The sequence below is a fragment of the Leucopleurus acutus genome (assembly GCF_964270905.1).
Source record: "Leucopleurus acutus genome assembly, chromosome: 18".
Taxonomy (NCBI): Eukaryota; Metazoa; Chordata; class Mammalia; order Artiodactyla; family Delphinidae; genus Leucopleurus; species Leucopleurus acutus.
This window is the reverse complement of record NC_139160.1, coordinates 64,168,174-64,188,283: the sequence shown is the minus strand read 5'-3', so window position 1 is coordinate 64,188,283 and position 20,110 is coordinate 64,168,174. Positions and strand designations below refer to the sequence as shown.

The 20,110-nt window shown below is 44.5% G+C and overlaps 1 protein-coding gene and 1 pseudogene across 3 annotated transcripts in view; one reads left to right on the top strand and one right to left on the bottom strand.

The window, feature by feature from the left end:
- Positions 1 to 20,110, top strand: part of ABCC4 (ATP binding cassette subfamily C member 4 (PEL blood group)) — a 207,886-nt gene that overhangs the window by 63,366 nt on the left and 124,410 nt on the right. For both annotated transcript variants that reach the window (XM_082859518.1, XM_082859517.1), the window contains exons 5-9: positions 9,731 to 9,820; positions 10,359 to 10,522; positions 11,875 to 12,000; positions 13,745 to 13,994; positions 18,582 to 18,683. In XM_082859518.1, the coding sequence (XP_082715644.1) occupies positions 9,731 to 9,820; positions 10,359 to 10,522; positions 11,875 to 12,000; positions 13,745 to 13,994; positions 18,582 to 18,683 (732 nt within the window). The remainder of the gene's footprint in view (positions 1 to 9,730; positions 9,821 to 10,358; positions 10,523 to 11,874; positions 12,001 to 13,744; positions 13,995 to 18,581; positions 18,684 to 20,110) is intronic.
- On the bottom strand, positions 7,406 to 7,905 carry LOC309974511 (large ribosomal subunit protein uL30m-like; annotated as a pseudogene). The gene has a single exon. The product of its transcript is annotated as a large ribosomal subunit protein uL30m-like (transcript).

The following is a 20,110-nucleotide window of genomic DNA, read 5'->3' as shown; positions in this document are numbered from 1 at the left end:
ATGAAAATTTAAAAACAACACTGATACCCAGGCCCTCTCCGCAGGCATTCCATTTTAATTGGTATGGGGGGGGATTTTATTTTATTTTATTTTTCGCATGCAGCACGTGGGATCTTAGTTCCCTGACCAGGGATCGAATCCGTGCCCCCTCAGTGGAAGCGCCGAGTATTAACCACTGGACCGCCAGGGAAGTCCTTTTTTTTTTTTTCTCTTTTTTTTTTTGTATGGGGGGAATTTAAAAAGATGCCAGGTAATAGACATAGGCCTCAAGTGCATGTTCAGCTTAATTCTTCTTCTTCTGTCTAATAACCAAGACCTTCCAGTACATAGGGTTATCATGTGGGCTGCAAGTTTAACCTTTCTCAGTGGAGATACCCTTTCGAAATTGCAGCTGTAGACCTGAAGGGCGGTGGCTGTTCTATAGGCCTCCTGTGTCTCAGATTCCGCGCTGGGAATCTCGTGTGCACCGAGCGATCAGGTGTTGAGCCAGGTGCACAGGTACTTTGTAGAAGACATGGTGGCAGGTCGGATAGGGTAGAAGACTGTGAGTGTGGACTCTGAGAACAGCCAGGCCTGAGATCCAATCCTGACTCGGCTGTTTGCTAAACTGTGAGTGAACTCACTTCTCAGGGCCTCAGGTTCCTGAGTTGAAACGTTGGAGTAGAGAATATCTGCTTCATGGGGTTTTTTGAGCATTGGATAAAGTAACTCCTGCAAAGCACTTTTTACAGAAGTCATTTATTAAATTTAGGAGGGTGGGCGTCATACGCATAACAAGACTCTGTAGTTTGACTGCTTTTGTATGAAGCCCAGCTTTCCTCTTTGTAGATGTTTGCCTTAGGCAAACTGCTCTAAGCCTTAATTTCCTCGTTTGTAACAGTACCCATGGGTGTCCCTTTTCTCAAAGATCAGTCTTGTACTGCCAGTTATCCAGTGCCTACCAATGTGGTTGCAGTGGAAGTGGGGCTATTCCACTATCAGCTACTCAGCCATTCATCAGAGCAGCAGTCTCTCCACTGCATTTTTTTGTTTGTTTGTTTGTTTTTTTTGGGGGGGGGGTACGCGGGCCTCTCACTGTTGTGGCCCCTCCCGTTGCGGAGCACAGGCTCCGGACGCGCAGGCTCAGCGGCCATGGCTCACGGGCCCAGCTGCTCCACAGCATGTGGGATCTTCCCGGACCGGGCCACGAACCCGCGTCCCCTGCATCGGCAGGCGGACTCTCAACCACTGCGCCACCAGGGAAGCCCTGAGCATGCATGGAAGATATTAGGCAGATTTTGGCTTCTCCCCTCAAAGCGGAGATTAATGGCTTTAGATTATGCAGTCATGAAAGTAGGTGTGACAGCATTACTAAGCACCTCTGGGCAACAATATGGGAAAAATACAGCAATGTTCTGCTTTAGGTGAGCTAAACATATTCTCACCCTAGTTGCCTGTTGGAGTAATACCCAGTGTACCTAGAAACTGCATTGTCTGACAAGCTCAACTCTGGGGGGTAGGGCCGTGAACCAGGAAGTAAGCCAGAAGTGCAGAATAAGTGACACAGTGCCTGTTTTCTGTTCTGAAAGTCCTTTAGGTTCCTACTCAGAGCCTGTTTACTCTGACTCACTTACAGTATTACGAAGCCATATCCTAGTTGAGAAACAGCAGTAGTTAATGGTGAGATAGTCTCTTGAAGGGATAGCCTGTTGGCAAAGGGACAGGATAGAATGACAATGTATGAAAACCCCAAAAAGCATGGCCATTTCGGGCACTTCGCAGGAGGGAGGAGCGTCTCCACACTGAGGATCATTGGCCTCGGAAGAGAGTCATGTTAGTGATGAGGAATCTTCGTCATGAGGATGATGAAGTACAGCTCCCATCTTCTGTTTTAAAGGACTATTGGAGAACGGTTTGGGGAGCGTTTCTATTAAAATGAAGATTGGATTCTTAAAGGGATAATGCTTTTCACCAGTCTAGAAAACTCAATTCTGTGGAAAGAACATACTTTTCTCCTCTGCTCCTTTGATGGTTATATTTATCTGCCCACACTTGGGTTTTGTGTTTCACGAAGTCTGCTGATTTAAAATAATTGAGGAAAGACACACTGTTTATTTTTCAAATGAATGACTAATATTTCTTGCATTTCTTTTTTAAAAAGTTGCACAAAATCGATGTTTTGGCCTAGATTATAGAGTTCTCTTATGACCCCATATGTAATTTAGCACCCCCCACCTCCCATGCCGTAGGAACCCACCATAAATGGATCCTTGCTTGGGTGGAATTCACACTTCACAATATTGTTCTTAAAGGCCATGCGGATTCTAGTATAATCAGTAATTAGATATTCGGATTGTTTTCTAGTTTTTATGTATTAACAAACAGCAGTGCAATGAACCTGATTAAAGCTAAACCTTTGGAGACATCCTTAATTTCTCAGGGTGTATACATTTTAAGCCTTCTGATATGCCAGATTTCCTTCTAGAGTTAACTGTACGTTCTCTTTAGTGAACCGAGATGGCCCTACACCCTTGCCAAACGTGGATGTCACATTTTGAGTTTCTTTGAATTTGAGTATTTGCGAATTTTCATTAGCCTTTTGTGTGTTTTGTAGTGAATTTCCTGTACATGTTCTTTGCCCTTTAAATAAATTGGTAGGCTTTTATAATATAATTCTTATCTATATTTAGGTGTTCTTGATTTATTAAAGATTAATAGCTTACTAACTAGTGTCTGACATACATGGTGCAAATTTGATTCCAGTTTTTTGCCTTTTATTCTCATGGTGGAACTATTTTCTTTCACAAGGAAAACAGATTTAACCAAATAGTATCCCTTTGTAAAATGTCAACTTAAAGGAAAATAGAACCAAAACATTAGCATTTATTTGTATGTTTTTCTCTACACTGGATGTGACGTGTTTTTAACTATAACATATACATTTTATTAGAACTGAACTTTAATTTTATACATTAATGAGGAGCAGTGTGTGGACTGAAAAAAAAAAAAGCACAACCTAGAAGTTGAGAGTTATATTTTATTTAGCGGACTCTGTCAGGACCTCAAGCCCTGGAGACAGGATGCTCGCATCGCTCTGAGGGACTACTCTGAAGAGCAAGGGGGTGCAGGGGGCGAGGCAGGATACAAAGGGGTTTTTGCAACAAGGACTGGGTAGCCAGAACATCAAAAGACTACTGTTCATTAAAGAAAACCAGACATCTCAAGGTAATGAAATTAGCTTTTTTCTGTGTATAGCAAGATGCAAGTCTGGGCTCATTGAAATCGTTCCTTTGATGTGCACCCCAGCTATCTGGGGCCAATATCCTGTGCTTTCTCATCCTTAGTCTCCTCAGGGTGCACGACAGGGGTGGCTGCAGCAGTTGACTGCCTCATGACCAACCAGCATTCTATTTCCATCCCGAGTTCCCTCAGGGGACCGGCAGTAATGTGGCAGCTTGGTGGCTGCAACATCCTTTGTTTAATGACTTGGCAGGTAACATTTCTGTCCTTCAAAAGTTGTAACTTTGCTTCATTCAAAACAAAAACAAAAACCAAGTAACTGAGTGTCCATTCTTTGTCAGGTATGAATACTTTCAGTTTATTTTCGTATGTGCAAAATAGGAAAAAATTCTTACAAATAAGGTTGTTTTCTATTCAGTGTCTGGCTTGTAGTATGTGCTGAATAAATGGTAGCTGTTTTTATGATCATGATGACATAAATGACTATGATGTCTGTGCACTCAACTAGCTGATAGCTCTTGAGGGCCATAGACATGTAATTGATTACCCATATTATTTCCCTTGTGATATTTTATTTGTTTCCAATATTAACATTGGAAATATGTTAATTTCCAAATAGTTGGGCTTTTTAGATAAGATATAAATTATTGATTTCTAATTTAATTCTTGTCCTCAGAGAGCAGTCTGAGTACCATTTTTATATTTAGAAATTTATTGAGATTTATTTTATGGCCCCAGCATATGGTCTTGGTGAATTTACAATGCGTACTTGAAAAAAACCTGTCCTGTAATTGTTGGGTGTGGTGTTCCATAAATGTCCGTTAGATTAAGTTGGTTACTTGTTATTCAGATCTTCTGTACTGTTACTGATTTTTTGGGGGGGATGGTGTCTACTTGTTACATTTACTGAGAAGAAGGATGTTAAAAACTCCTGCTATGATTGTGGGGTTTTCTGATTTTTCTCCATAGTTCTGTTGCTGTCTCATATACGTTGCAGCTCGGTAATTAGATCCATACACATTTAGGAGTGGTGAATTGACTATGCTATCATTATGAAATGTCCTTCTTAATCTCTGGTGGTTTAATTCCTTGACTCAAAAATCAACTTTGATAATAATATAACCTCACATGATTTCTTGCGCCTACTGTTTGCATGCCACATCTTTTTCCATCCTTTTACTTTAAAAAGTGTATCTCACATATACAACAAGCTGGATCTTTCTTTTATTAATCCATTGTGAGTGTGGCAGTCTCTGGCTTTTAACTGGAGTGTTAGTATGTTTGCTTTTAGCGTAAATATTGATGTGATGGGGCTTAAGCCTTTTACTTACTGTTTATTTTCTATTTGTTTCATCTTCCTTTTTTTTGGGTGGCAGGGCTCCATTCCTGACTTATTTCAGTCAATCAGATATTTTTTAGTATTCCATTTTGATTCCTTTGTTGGCTTTTTAGCAGTATCTCGTAGTTTTAATCTTGCTTTAGTGATTAAAATAGGCATCTTATTATTACAGTCTTTTTTTGCATGTTAGTATTGGATTACTTTACATAAAATGTAAGAAACATATAGGAGTAACATCCTATCCCTTGTACTATTGTCATCTATTTTACATCTACATACATGGTACGGTGTTACCATTATTTTGCTTTTAAGCAGCCGTTTGTTTCACAAAGAAATGGAAAGGAATAACGCAATCTCTTATATTTACCTGTATCTTTGTTTGTCATTTTGGTTTCTCTATTTTTCTAGAACTGAATTTCCATCTGGTACTATTTCCCTTTAGCTTGAAGAATATCCGTTATAATTTCTTAAAGGTCAGGTTGGGTGGTGAGAAAGTCTCTGAGACTTTGTCTGAAAATGTCTCAATTTCACCCTCATCATTTGAAGGATATTTACTTTTGTTGGTTATAGAATTTGGGGTTGACAGTTATTCTTTTCTTTCAGCACTCTGTAAATTTTGTTCCACTATCTCCTCCTCCTTTTAAACTGAGGTATAATCGATATACAGCATATTAGTTTCAGATATTCAGCAAAATGATTCAGTATTTGTGTGTGTGTGTGTGTATATATATATAAAATGTATAGTATGTATGTGTATATGTGCGTGTGTGTATAGAAATGATCACCACAGTAAGCCTAGTTAACATCCATCACCATACATAGTTACAGAATTGAGTTTGTTAGGTCAGCTATTAGTTGTATTATTTTTCTTCTGTATGTAATGCAGTTGTTTTTCGTGGGCTGCTTTCAAGACTGTTACTTTCTGGTTTTCAGCATTTTGACTGTGATGTGCCCAAGCATAGGTCTCTTTGTTTTGATCCTTTCTGGGGTTTGCTAAGATTCTTAGGTATCTAAATTAATATTTTCTACCAAACTTGGAAAAATTTCAGCCATTATTCCCTCAAATATTTTTTCTTCCCTATTTTGTCATCTTCTCCCAGGACTCCAATTGCATGTGTGTTTCATTGCTTGTATGCTCCCATTGAACCCTTAGGCTTTCTTTTCTTCAATCAATCTTGCTCTCGTTCTCTGTTTGTTCTTCAGGTTGTAAACTTAAAGAAAGGCTTAATGAATCTGGGCACAGAGCAATGGAAATTATCTGATATTAAAGTTATCTAGTGAATGTTTCATATTATACTTTTTAGTTCTAGAATTTCTGTTTACTTCTTTTTGATAGTGTCCACCTCTCTTCTGAAATTACCTATCCAGAGAATTCCCTGGTTATCCAGTGGTTAAGACTCTGTGCTTCCACTGCCGGGGGCCTGGGTTTGATCCCTGGTTGGGGAGCTAAGATCCCACAAACTGTGTGGCGAGGCCAAAAACAAACAAAAAAAACAAAAAAAATTACCTATCCATTCACTTGTTATAACCATATTTTCCTTTAATTCCTTGAACATAATTATAATAGTTGTTTAATAGTTCTTGTCTGCTAATTCCAAAATCTGGATCATCTCAGGGTCTATTTCTAATGCTTGTATTTTTTTTCCTCTTGATTATGGGTCAAATGTTCTTGCTTCTTTGCAGGTCTAATGTCTTATTATGTTGGGTGTTATGAAGTATACATTATAGGAAGTCTGGATTAAAGGGTATTTGTTCTTATAGGGAATTCCTGGTAGATTGGTCTTGTTAGGATTGGCTTATTCATTCTTTCTGTCTTTCTGTTTGTCTTGTCTGTCTATCTGGGGCAATTATTTTCATTTTGAACTTAGTCCAAGTGCATGGCTCTACAGCGTAAGGCATGGCCTTCCTGGCAGCTAAATGAATGTCTGAGGCGCTTAAGAAGAACTCTTTCTTCTAGGTAGGCAGAAACTCTAGTCTTCTGGCATTGGCGTGACCTCACAGAGGCTTCATGGAGTCTGACCCTGCTCACGGACAGTGAAGTTCTGGCAAAGTCCCTTTGGTAAATCCCCACAAGATATTCTGGGTCTACCCTCTGCTATTCCTCCCAAATTCCAGCCGTTTCTGCAACTTAGAACAGTCATCTCTTCCTCTTCAGTTCAGTGAAACTTTAGTTCTGTTTGGGCAGAAGATATACCCCCAGGCAGAAAGACAGGCCAGTAGTCCCAGGCTCTCCTCTTCTCTAGGCTTACTTACAGTTCAGCCCTGCTTGTCATTCAGTGCCTGAAAACAGCTGCTTCATAAATTTTGTCCACCTTTGCAGTTTTACAATGGCGGGCGAGTCCAGTACCAATTATTCTTTCATGGTTGGAAACAGAAATCTGGTAGTTGGCTTGTAAGCTGTGTCTTCTCATTAATAATATTACCGTCACTTCATGTTCTGTTTTTTATCCTGTGTGGAATATGACTGATTTTCTTTTGACAGATCCTTGATTTCTCTGTTGGCTGCAGTGTTTTGTTTTGTTCGTTTGTTTGTTTTTAGAATTTAAAACATATTTTAGGGCTTCCCTGGTGGCGCAGTGGTTGAGAGTCCGCCTGCCGATGCAGGGGACACAGGTTCGTGCCCGGTCCGGGAAGATCCCACATGCCGCAGAGCGGCTGGGCCCGTGAGCCATGGCCGCTGAGCCTGCGCATCCGGAGCCTGTGCTCCACAGCGGGAGAGGCCACAACAGCGAGAGGCCCGTGTACCGCAAAACAAACAAACAAAAAAACCGTATTTTAATGAGAACACTTTCTCACCATCTTTAAATAGAAATGACTTGCACTTTTTACTCTGGAGCTGCGAGGCCATCAGGACTTACTCACTTCCTGGTCCGTGGGGTTCTGAAGCCGCCCCACCACCAGCTCTGCAGCGCTCCTGAGACACGCGCTGGACACGTCCTCCTCTGTTGGGAGACCTTGTGGCAGCTTCAGGGGCTTGATTCTTATCGGATGTTTAACCACTTTCAGTTTTGCTTTCACCGAAGGGGCATTCTTGTGAGCTTGAAGGGTATGTGCTTTTTGTGACCCAAGCACCTTTATTACATCTTTCTCCCAACGTGGACGCCTCTTTGTACTTCATATTCTGGCAACAATATGCAGTTTGTGAGGATCTGTGGATCCCCACCATGTTTTTCATGATCTTCAGGTGAAGGCTGGAAAACTTTATCTGGAATTCTTGACTTCGCAAATTTGTGACGAATCCAATCCGTACAAACGAGGGGCTCCACGCCTTTTGTCCCCATTTGTAGTCTGCCTGGGGGCCTCTGACCTATTGAGCGCAAAATCCCTGCCATGAGTGTGGGGACTGTTCTCCTTTAGGGACAGCAGTTCCTAAATGTCTTTCAGCCTGAAGCTCACCACTCAGGGGAGCCAGAGTAGAGAAAGGACTTGTTTTTTGTTTTTAAATTAATTAATTAATCAATTAATTTATTTTGGGCTGTGTTGGGTCTTCGTTGCTGCGCGCAGGCTTTCTCTAGTTGCGGCAAGCAGGGGCTACTCTTTGTTGCGGTTCGCGGGCTTCTCATTTTGGTGGCTTCTCTTATTGTGGATCACAGGCTGTAGGTGCGTGGACGTCAGTAGTTGTGGTGCACAGGCTCAGTAGTTGTGGCTCGCGGGCTCTAGAGCGTAGGCTCAGTAGCTCTGGTGCACGGGCTTAGTTGCTCCGCGGCCTGTGGGATCTTTCCGGGCCAGGGCTTGAACCCTCATCCCCTGCACTGGCAGGTGGATTCCTTACTGCAGCGCCACGAGGGAAGTCCCTGGCTGCAGTGTTATATTTGATTCATGTTAACTTTTGTCCCAGAACCAGCCTTTTGGTCCATCAATTCCAATTATGTGCAGTTGTCTTGATTTTTTTTGATGATCAGTTTAAACTCAGAGTTTGGTACACCATTCTGCCTACTTTTAGTTGTTCAAATTAGGGATAAACTAGCTACTTCTTTCAAATAAGTATTTTCTTCATGAGGGATTAACATGTATTTGTATGTAAAACAGGCTTTAAACCTATTTTCAAGAGAGCTTTCAGAAGTTAAGGCACAGTATGATTTCTTTCTTTCCTATAGTGGCATCTCCCTCCTTCCCTCCCTCCCTCCCTCCCTCCCTCCCTCCGTCGCTCATATTTGCAAAGCATGTTTTACCTTTCAGAGTGTTTTCAGTGGCCCTTTGCTACCATTCACACATCTCTACTGCACAGTCTGGTTACCTCTTGACTGTTTCACTGACCCCTAATTCTCCTTTCTTCCAAAAATCTGGCCAATCACTTCCTCAGTTTAATTTTCCTAAAGTTGAGTTTCTCTAATGTGAAAAAACATTGACCGTTCCATGTTGCCTTCCAAAGTCCTTAGCTATTTCCCAGACCGCCTTTCTAGCCAGATTTTGCATTTTCCCTCCCTGGAGTCTCTGCATGGGTTCCTCTCACCCACAGTGCCCTTCCCTTCTCTCCATATACTTTATCCTTTTCGTCGTCCTAGCTCCTCCCTCACCACAGTGTCACTTGGTAGAAACCTTCACCAGTTCCCTGTGCCACTGTATTTACTGTTCACACCTGTATTACAGGTGTTGGCATATATCTTGTCCCATCTCCAAAGACAAGAAGACATGACTATCAGTAAATGTATCTCCAGGAGCACCTGGTTTCCTCCACGTAGTAGATAACAAATCTGCCATTCACCTCTCATACGTACCCTATGATCTTATGCTCGGTGAAGAGTTATTTCCGTTCAGAGAATGAGGAAGCTGAGAATACAGTGTGGAAATGATGTCACACACAAAATCAATGATTGATTGCAGGCAGCTTCCCTGCCTTCATCTGATACGGCCTAAAATTACCTTAGTTGGCTTCTAAGTATGAACCTACATCCCTTTATATTTGGGGCATGTCCAGATTCATCAAAAAAAAAAAAAAAAGGTGGGAGATTTTGCATCGGCCTCTGTTTGCTGTCCTTGGGGGCATGGCTGTCGCCACATTGAGGAGTCAAAGGGTAAACATGGGTTCCTAGAGCCCTGCTGTCAGGGGTCATGCTGCTCGTCCTGACTCCACTCAAGACCCCATGAAAACATGCTCTCTTTTGTTATGTTCTAAGAGTGACTTGGTATCACCGCAGGGATCCAATTCTCTGTTACCCTCTCTTGTTTCAGGCACTTTGCCTGAGTAACTTGGCCATGGGGAAGACCACCACAGGCCAGATAGTCAACCTGCTGTCCAACGATGTGAACAGGTTTGATCAGGTAAGCTGCCCCTGGGGGGATCCTTTTCCATTCCCTGTCCTTACTGTGTTTAGCTTTTTGGGATGCCAGGTGGCCAGGATTCTTTTGAAGACATAAGACAAAGAGTTCTCTTTATTCAACTCTCATTTCTTCTGTGTGCCTATGAGATGTAACAATGTATATTGTCTTTTAGATGAGAATTTAATTTTTCTAATAATAAATCGGCAGCAGTGTTCTTGCCCAGCGTGGTTAGCGTCTCTAAGGGTGCTCCTGGAGTGGCCCTGCTTGACAGGGGCGGACTGTGAGGAAGCCCTGAGCTCATTTGTGGGATGGACAAAACTGAACTCTTCCTGGCACTGCCGGTCCTCCTCTCCCTGGACGTCCCTGAGCATCACCTGGGGTGGATACTTGATTTCTGCTTTAGCAGGTTTAAAACCCACTGTGATCATTTCTGTTTAGGTTCCTGTCTGTTCTTTGACAGAAGATTGTTTCTAAATTGTGTCCTCACTTGTCTGGTTTTTATACATTCCTAAGAAGGCTTTGTTTTTCTTCTTTTAAGGTAACGATATTCTTGCACTTTCTGTGGGCAGGGCCACTGCAGGCTATCATAGTGACCATCCTGCTCTGGATGGAAATAGGAATATCATGTCTTGCTGGGATGGCGGTTCTAATTATTCTTCTGCCTTTGCAAAGCTGCATTGGGAAGTTGTTTTCATCACTCCGGTAAGAGAAACTGGTGTCAAAAAGTGTTAATATGCAACTGGTAACGTCCACCATCTGCTTGATGCTTTTGTTCAAAAACAAAACAAAAATGCCTTCTTTGGTCTCTTTGCATGTGTTGTAGACCCTTTAGGCTCAGCCAGTAGATGCTCCAGCCTTAAGCTGAAGTTTGATCCTGAAGCGGGAAAGGGGACGGCGTTCGCTGGCTCCTCCCGGCACCGTACCTGAACAAGCAGTGTCCTTAAGCGGAATGTACATTGAACAGTGTTATTTCAGCATTATTAAATAGTAATGATCTTACAGGCTCAATTCCATATGCATCTATTTTTGTTATGCTTGTTGGTTAGAGCCATTTTCAGGTGTGTATATGTTTGCATCTTGTTTTTAATTCAATGTTTCCATTAAGCCCGAGGGCAAGATCGATCTTAAGTATGTCTTTATAAAGCCCCGCATTCCTAGCAGCCTGTGTGATGGAAAAGTGGCTGGTGAGGAAGAGCCTCACGCTGATTAGTTAGACTTGGAGCAGGTCCCAGAGGGTTGGAGGTGGGTCATTGTGCAGGTTGTCAGGTGATGCAGATGTTGTGCTGTTTGAAGCTCATTGAGTTCTTGTGTGTGTACCTTTTCGTGTTTTTTTTTTTTTTTGCGGTACGCGAGCCTCTCACTGTTGTGGCCTCTCCCGCTGCGGAGCACAGGCTCCGGACGCGCAGGCTCAGCGGCCGTGGCTCACGGGCCCAGCCGCTCCGCGGCATGTGGGATCCTCCCGGACCGGGGCACAAACCCACGTCCCCTGCATTGGCAGGCGGACGCTCAACCACTGCGCCACCAGGGAAGCCTCGTGTGGTATTTTTTTTTTTCTCTACTTGGAATTTCGTTTCCTCTTTTTGCTATGGAGAGATGTCCCTTATCCTTTGAGGCCCTGTTCCGATGCTCCCGGGTCTCTGAAGGCCGTCTTGTTCTCCTTTCCCAGTGGAATTAACAGGCCCATCTTTTCTGCTCCCCAGCACTTTACTCCTATTTTATTACAGCACAGCCACTGTCTTCCTGTTAGAGTCGGGTGTCTTTCTGCCTCCCCTACCTGACCGTGACACCCTTGGGCAGATGGTTTGTATCTGATTAATTCTGGGTCTTCATTAGCGGATACTGCAAGTTCTCCAAGTTACTTCTTGAATTGGGCTGAATGGTTGGCTTCCTAATTGAAGTCTTCTCCATTTCTACTTTGAGTAGGACCTGCCTGTCTGTGCAGAAGAGCTGTAGGGAATCATTTGATCCCTGGTCTCTGGCTGTGCCACTGTTGCTGCTGATAAGGAAAGTTGGGCTCTGGTCACTAAGGCTCATCTCTCACGTCTGTCCCTTAGGAGTAAGACTGCAGCTTTCACAGACACCAGGATCAGGACCATGAATGAAGTGATAACTGGCATCAGAATAATAAAAATGTATGGCTGGGAAAAGTCCTTTGCAGACCTTATTACCAGTTTGAGAAGGTAAGTATTTGTATATATACAGCATATTTTCATAATTTATCTCATATTTACTGAATGGTTTAGAAGTCTTACCAAGTTTTCACATTAAGGTGAACTTAACTACTATCCACTCCACCCCCAACATGTGGCAGTGGGGTTAAGTAGAACAGTGGAGACGTCATTTTAACCTGCTCCTTCATTTACCATCTTCTTAAAGGAAAAAAAATACATGCCTCTTACTTATACAGAAATTAAATTCCAAGTATTTCTGTCTTTAAAAAAAATTATTTGTTTACTCATTCATTCATTCACTCATTCATTCATTCATTTATTAATTTTTTTGGCTGCATTGGGTCTTTGTTGCTGCACGTGGGCTTTCTCTGGTTGCAGCCAGCGGGGGCTACTCTTCAGCGCGGGCTTCTCATTGCCGTGGCTTCTCTTGTTGCGGAGCATGGGCTCTCGGTGAGTAGGCTTCAGGAGTTGCGGCACGTGGGCTCAGCAGTTGTGACGCACGGGCTTAGTTCCTCCGCGGCATGTGGGATCTTCCGGGACCAGGGCTCGAACCCGTGTTCCCTGCATTGGCAGGCGGATTCTTTTTTTGTGTGTGTGTGGTACGTGGGCCTCTCACTGTTGTGGCCTCTCCCGTTGTGGAGCACAGGCTCCGGATGGGCAGGCTTCAGCGGCCATGGTTCATGGGCCCAGCTGCTCCACGGCGTGTGGGATCCTCCCGGACCAGGGCATGAACCCGTGTCCCCTGCATCAGCAGGTGGACGGACTCTCAACCACTGCACCACCAGGGAAGCCCTGTAGGCGGATTCTTAACCAGTGCGCCACCAGGGAAGCCCCCAAGTATTTCTTAATAGCACAGATTCCAAATAAGCAATGATTTAAGATGTTGACGTCTAAAATGATATTTAAACTAAAAGTATAATTTATGTTAGTGTAGCACAAATGGGGAGATTATATAAAGGTTGGGTACTTATATTGGGCCAAACTTTATGAGTCAGTATTATTCATTCCAAACAAAGCCATAAATATATTTTTTGCTTTGCTTTGTTTGTAGAGTTTTTTTCCATCTTTGACTTAAATATCTGATGAGTGCTTATACTCCAGCACAGGGTACTTAGAATTCTCTGGCAGCACCGTGTCACCTCTCACTTTGCACCTTTGTGGGTGCCCCTCCCTCTGCTGGGAATACACTCATCTTACTTCTTCTCTGGCCTCCGCCAAGCCCGACTGACTCCAGCTCATCTCCTCAGGGTCCACGTGCGTGTGACTTGCCCGGACTCTATTGCTCCGAGTTACACGCCTCTGCTCTGCGCTCCCGCGGGGGCCGTGCTGGCGCCTCTGTCTAATGTCTTGGTGTCTCACAATTTTGGGGTTGTTTTCTCTATTCTTTTATGAGTTTGTCAACTCCTGGAGGGGATGGGCTGTGTCTTTCTGTCATCAGTGAGGAGCCCGGCCCAGGACTTCTGGTAATGAATGGATGTTGACTGAATGTTCAAACCCAGTCTGATTGACCCAAAATGTTTAAAATGTGACACTAAGCCTCTGTTTAGTTGGAAGAGTGAAGTGGTGATGGAGTGTGTGGTCTTTGTGTCGGGCAGGCCCCCGGGTGTGTACTGTGTGGTGTCTCCATGATGTGAGGGATGGTTTATCTTCATCTGTGTCCACTCCCTAGGAAGAGGCCACTCACACAGGGCACTTGAATTCATGTCTTGGATGTTGATGCTTCTTTTAAAATCTATCTCCTACTCTTTTCCAGGAAGGAAATTTCCAAGATTCTGAGAAGTTCCTACCTTAGAGGAATGAATTTGGCATCGTTTTTTGTTGCAAGCAAAATCATTGTTTTTGTCACCTTCACCACGTACGTGCTGCTTGGCAATGTGATCACGGCGAGCCGTGTGTTTGTGGCGGTGACGCTGTATGGGGCTGTGCGGTTGACAGTCACCCTCTTCTTCCCTTCGGCCGTCGAGAAGGTGTCAGAGGCAGTCGTCAGCATCCGAAGAATCAAGGTTTGCTGACAAATAACTTTATTCACTTGTAGGTGGATTTTACCTAAAATGCCTCCTTTTATTTGGTGTCACTGTGTGCCGGTTAGGTGAGATCTAACTCTCACTGCCTAAGCTGGTGGTTGCTCCAGAAAGTCTTTAGTACTCCCGTCTTCTGACATAGGGTGCGTTATAAATATCTTAAGAGCCTACTCATCTGTGGGCAGTAGTATAAGTACCAGCGGTACAGGGCTCTTGTCGAGTAATGACTGCAAGACGATTAAGTTGTCTGAAAGTGGGAGAAGCAAACAGATCTCATCTCCTATGCTAACTCCACTGACTAGGTGACGACTGTGTTCAGTCCTGGGGTGAATAGGATTCCTCTCTGGGCCGGGAGGGAATGAACATGCTGAGAGGTCTCTGTTCCTTGGGTAGGAAGCATGGCCTCAGTCTCACTTCATTCTCTGTGTTTAAAAATGGGTTCTTTCCTCCGTAGATGGATTGCTTGTTGATTTCTGAGTATGCCTTTTCGATCTGCCTTTTAGTCCCTGTTCTCTTTTCACTTACGTGTAATCCTATCTCTAGCTGCCCTCTTCCCTTCAAACTTGTGATTCCTACCATACCCACAGTCTCTCTCTCTCTTTTTAATCTGTCTGTAAATTGCCAGGGGTGAATAATTTACATCACCAAGATAAGAACCTGTAGATACTTAAGGAGTTGTGTGTTTATTAATTGGTGTAAAATGAAGATAAGTTGGCTTTGTGAGCCGGCCTGGGTGTGAGCTTGAGTGTCTGGGCTTTACAACACATCTAATTTGTTTTGTTCCTACTTCTCGATAGTGATGGATGGCCAGTAATAGATCTCTTGTGAAGTTAGATAGCTTTGGCTGTGATTTTTATTTGATCATTCAGCCGTCATAAAAAGTTATGATGAGCTCTAGGTGCGCGGGCTTCAGTAGTTGTGGCACATGGGCTTAGTTGCTCCGCGGCACGTGGGATCTTCCAGGACCAGGGCTCAAACCTGTGTCCCCTGCATTGGCAGGCGGATTCTTAACCTCTGCGCCACCAGGGAAGCCCTAATCATTCTTTTTGATGGGGGCTTCTAGCGACACTGTTAAGGGATGGTCCATGCAGTTCAATAAAATTTCTTTTATGAAGCTTTCACATCTTGAAAGAGGACATTTAGGGATATCCTTGAACTGTAGTGATGTTCTTAGTGACACAGTAAGCTGTCCAGATGGAGGCTTCACACGTGTGTTGTGCTGCTGTGGTTTTGTTATTGCTGCTGCCGCAGCTGCTGTCTTCAATCGCTGCTGCCGCAGTTGCTGTGTGGTCCGGGAGCTCCTGAAGCCTTTGACTGTCATCTCATTTAATCCTGATAGCAACTGAATGGGATAAGCATTAGTGTCCCCACCTTACAGATAAGGAAACAGGTTCCTATAACAGGTGAAATAGCTCACCTATCCTTACAAAGCTAGTAAATGAGAAGTAAGATCCTGCCCAAAGCCTTTTAGTTGTTGTTGTTTTGTTTTCTACGGTACGCGGGTCTCTCACTGCTGTGGCCTCTCCCGTTGCGGAGCACAGGCTCCGGACGCGCAGGCTCAGCGGCCATGGCTCACGGGCCCAGCCGCTCCGCGGCATGTGGGATCCTCCCGGACCAGGGCACGAACCCGCGTCCCCCGCATCGGCAGGCGGACGCTCAACCACTGCGCCAGCAGGGGAGCCCTGAATGTTGAGGGTTTTATCTTGGTAACACGCTTAAGGCAACATTGGAATTTCTGTTTAGACAACGTGCATAACATACACGTATAACCTTTTGCTCGTTGCCCTGTTAGCTCAGACTGTGTAAGGCTGTAGCCACGCAGTCACTGGTTGGACTGATTTGAACAGCCATGTAGTCTGTTCCTTCCCTTAGCCTGATACCCATGATGGGCCAACTCTGTGCAAGGCTTGGTCTCAGATGGAGTTGGGACTGTGTAAGTGCAGGAATCACCCAGTGTCTCCCCTCTTTATGACTTTATATCCCTATGAGGATTCAGAGGTCGGGAGGTCAGTGCCAGCCTGGATCCTCCTGAGCTGGTTCCCAGGAGGATTAGCATTTGAGATGGCCCAGAAGGATGGGTGGCATTAGTTACTACTCAGGGTGTCCAGGCAGAGAGGCCACTTGGGGATGTGGACATAGGTGCTGATGGCTCACTGGAGGGGTTGAAGCGTGCTGGACACTCTCAGAGGTGTTGTAAGGAGACCAGGAGGGAGTGGTGTTGGGGGAGGGTCGGTGGTGCTGGGGAGGCCTGGGGAAGGAACCAGCAAAAGAAAAGGCATATCAGTATTTGAAATGGTTAATAGCAAGTGAGATTCTGAAATCATGCTGTTTCAAGAGGAAAGGAGAAATGGGAGAGGGATGAACTGTGGCAGAACAGGTGAGAGCTGGTACCTGGCTGACGATGGGAGAGGTGGTGTGGAGAGAGAACTCAGGCTGCAGTGGTTGAAAGCCTGCAGAGGAGTCCTCAGACCACTGTCCATCCTGCCTCCTGCTGGACACGGGCTCGGGGCGGGTAGGAGCGGCCGTGCCCAGTGTTCCGGTTCTCAGTGAGCCTGGATGAGAGGAGGTGGGAACGAGAGGATAGCGTCTCCTGCCAGCTTGTCTTTGAGAGAAATGCAAGGATCTCGTCTTCCTTTTCCTGCACAGAAGCAGGGTTTTTTTGTTTGTTTGTTTTTTAAATAAATTTATTTATATATTTATTTATTTTTGGCTGCGTTGGGTCTTGTTGCTGCCCCTGGGCTTTCTCTAGTTGTGGTGCGCGGGCTTCTCACTGCGGTGGCGTCTCATGTTGTGGAGCATGGGCTCTAGGCACGGGGGCTTCAGTAGTTGTGGCACACGGGCTCTTAAGCGCGGGCTCAGTAGTTGTGGCGCATGGGCTTAGTTGCTCCGCGGCATGTGGGATCTTCCCGGACCGGGGCTCGAACCCGCGTCCCTTGCATTGGCAGGCGGATTCTTAACCACTGCAGCACCAGGTAAGTCCTCATGTTCAGTTTCAAGGTGTCAGCAGGGTCACGATTCCTCTGAATTCTATAAGGGGGGATCCTTTCTTGTCTCTTCTAGCTATTGGTGTCTGGAGACAAACCTTGGTGTACCTTGGCTCCTAACAGCCATCACTCCAGCCTCCGTGTCCATCGTCACATGGCTGTTTTCTGCTTGTGTGTGTCTCTGCGTCTCTCTTCTGATCGGGACACCAATCATATTTCACTGAGGGCCCACCCTCGTCCAGTGTGATCTCACCTGAATTTATTACATCTGCAGCAACCCTATTTCCAAATAAAGTCACGTTTTGAGGTATTTGCGGTTAGGACCTTAACATTTATTTATTTATTTTCATCGGGGTGAGCAATTCTCCCTGTAACAAGTTCCATGGCTAGTATGATCCTCCAGGGTGTTAGGGACCCAGACTTTCTCTTGTTACTCCTCTGCATGTGGCCTTGACCCAGCTGGTAACCTCCGAGGCCCAGGCCGTGGGGTGGATGAAGGTCCTGGACATTGTCCCTTTCCACCGGCCTGGATGTAGTCACGTGGCTACACCTGTCTGCTCGGGAGGCTGGAGAGAGAGGGCCTCCTTCCAGGCTGCCAGGCGCCAGCTGAAACCTGGGGTTTGTTTCTTGTTGAATTATGTGCAGCATTTGCAGGGCAAGAGGGAGTTTTCCTGTATATGATTATGTTAGTTCAGTAGTGGTTCGCAGGACTTGGTTTTATTCAACTGAATTGCATTGAATAGCTGCTAAGGGGTGTGAAAATAGCAAGCAGTGGAGGATGTGGCCATTCCTGCTGTCGAGGAGAGAGGGCGTTGACTAAGGAGAAGAGACTAGTGATTGTGAATAGATGCTTGTAAACTATTTTTTAAGAGACAGAAACTTAATAAGAGCATTTCATTTTTAGAACAGTGACTTGAGTGATAGTTAATGACAAGCAGTGATTGATTTAACGTGCGTGAGGAGTAAAGCAGAGTGTACTTAAGTGCCCAGGGAAAGGTCACGACCCAAAACAGGCAGAGCCAGGGTTTTCCTAGGTCTTGTGTTCCCAGCCTGTCCAGTGCCACCTGATACCTGCAGGCCTGGGAATGGCCTTCCTCTCTGTGTTCCTAGCAATGTTGCATGGTGCTTGGCACATGGTGGGATTCAGTAAATGTTTACGGAATAATTCCCTACCAACTCTTTTGTTTATTGTTAGTAACACAGAAGTAAAACAATGGAAATATCAAGCTTTTAAATGTGTTGGAGTTTGCTGCCACAGTTTCTCCTTAGGGTGGAACCAGTACACTTGTTAAGAAAGTTACAAAGACAGCCTCAGGGCCAGGAACTCTTTATTTGTCATATATGTAATATATATCATACTATACCGTACACTATCTGTAGACTTTATTGTATATTGTTATAATAGTATATAATATTCCGCATATTACCTAGTCTGTTCTGATGTGAACCTACATGTTAAGTACAGTTGGCAAAACGATATGTAGGCTGTATAAAGTTTTTTACTGCAAATTCCAAGAAAGCAGTTATTGTTGTTTATGCTTTTCTCCTGAAGTTTAAACAATCTGTGTTTTTCCTTTTTCTGTAGAACTTTCTGTTACTTGATGAGATAACACAGTGCAACCCTCAGCTGCCATCAGATGGTAAAATGATAGTGGACGTGCAAGATTTCACTGCTTCTTGGGATAAGGTAACACAGCCTGTGTACCAAGACTGTGACTGCTAAAAGACAACAGATTTATCGGAGAACTTTGAGGTTTTACACCTGGTGCAAAATGTGACCTGCTAATTTACTGAAAGTATGTTATAAAAATTCTCAAAATCAGGAATAGGTTTGCAACTACTGGAGATTAAGTGTAAAATCAGCCTAAGACATCTGACATGTTGCTCTCTCTCTCGTTTTCAAGAGAGCTTTCAAAGTATTAGCACATTTTGACCTTAAAGTCCATATGTTTGTAATGTTAGAATTTATATTGATTGTGGAGAAAAAAAGCTGCAGTATGGAATGGGTTAACTAACAAATATACAACCAGTTGTTACAGACCAGAGGCTTTGGGGAATCGGTGTACATTTTTTGCCTTGATGTTCTCAGATCATCTTATTACATACTGAGGCCATGATTTAGGACTTTGCTTTGGGGCAGGGTGGGGCTCCCCCATCCTAAGCTTCTCGATGGTTCTGGCTACTTTGGTGGCAGCCAGGGACGGGGAGGCGACAGCAGGAGGGCATAGTGAGCACCCGTGATTCCCAGTTGAAGGCTTGCACTGTGTGGCAAGCTGACAGGGACAACTGGCAGTTCCGAACACTTGGTTTATTTATGACGTTCAGGCAAACAGGAAAAAGAGCAGGGTCGGCTCTCAAAACTGCACACCTAGTGCAGCCCCCTTTTCTGACGACTGAAACATTCCTGCCTCCCCGGTTCAGTGGTCCTCTGTGGATCACTCAGTGAAATAGAACCCATACCGCAGGAAAGGGCATTCCATGTGGGGAATACTTACGCAGAGGATGAAAGACGGGGGAAGAAAAAAGCAGAAAAGGGCAAAATGAGATTAGCAGTGATTAGCAGTGGTGGGAAGCCGCTCCCACCCCCAGGGCTGGAAGGACTCAAACGAGGTGGTGCCTCTACCAGAGGGTCCACCGTCCGGTGCAGAGCCCAGGAGCTCGACTGCTGGTGGGAGTGGAGGCCACAGTGCAAGTGTCCGGACTGTGCAGACTCCTCGTGTGTGTTCACGCCTGTCACACCAAGTGTGCTGCCACTTGCATCCTGTTCACCTACTTCTGATTCAGTACCTGCTTCCCCACCGACAAAACAGTAGTATGTTCCCAAGTAAACAAAAATATACCCCCTTAGCTTTCGCACACGGAAACTCTAACAAGGTACCGTATCTGACCTGATAGTTTCTCCTACCTTAATAGTGTAGATTTACCTCCTGCTTGGTATTTCTCATCATAATACACTCGAAGCATTTATGAAAAGCACCGTTAGAATTCCATTACGATGGCAACTCTTTGTGAATGGTAACACATACTTTGTATGAAACATTAACAAAATCTCTTATACCAAACTACGCGGCATTATAAAATGAGCTGTTTTGTTCTTCTTGCAAGAACGTGATA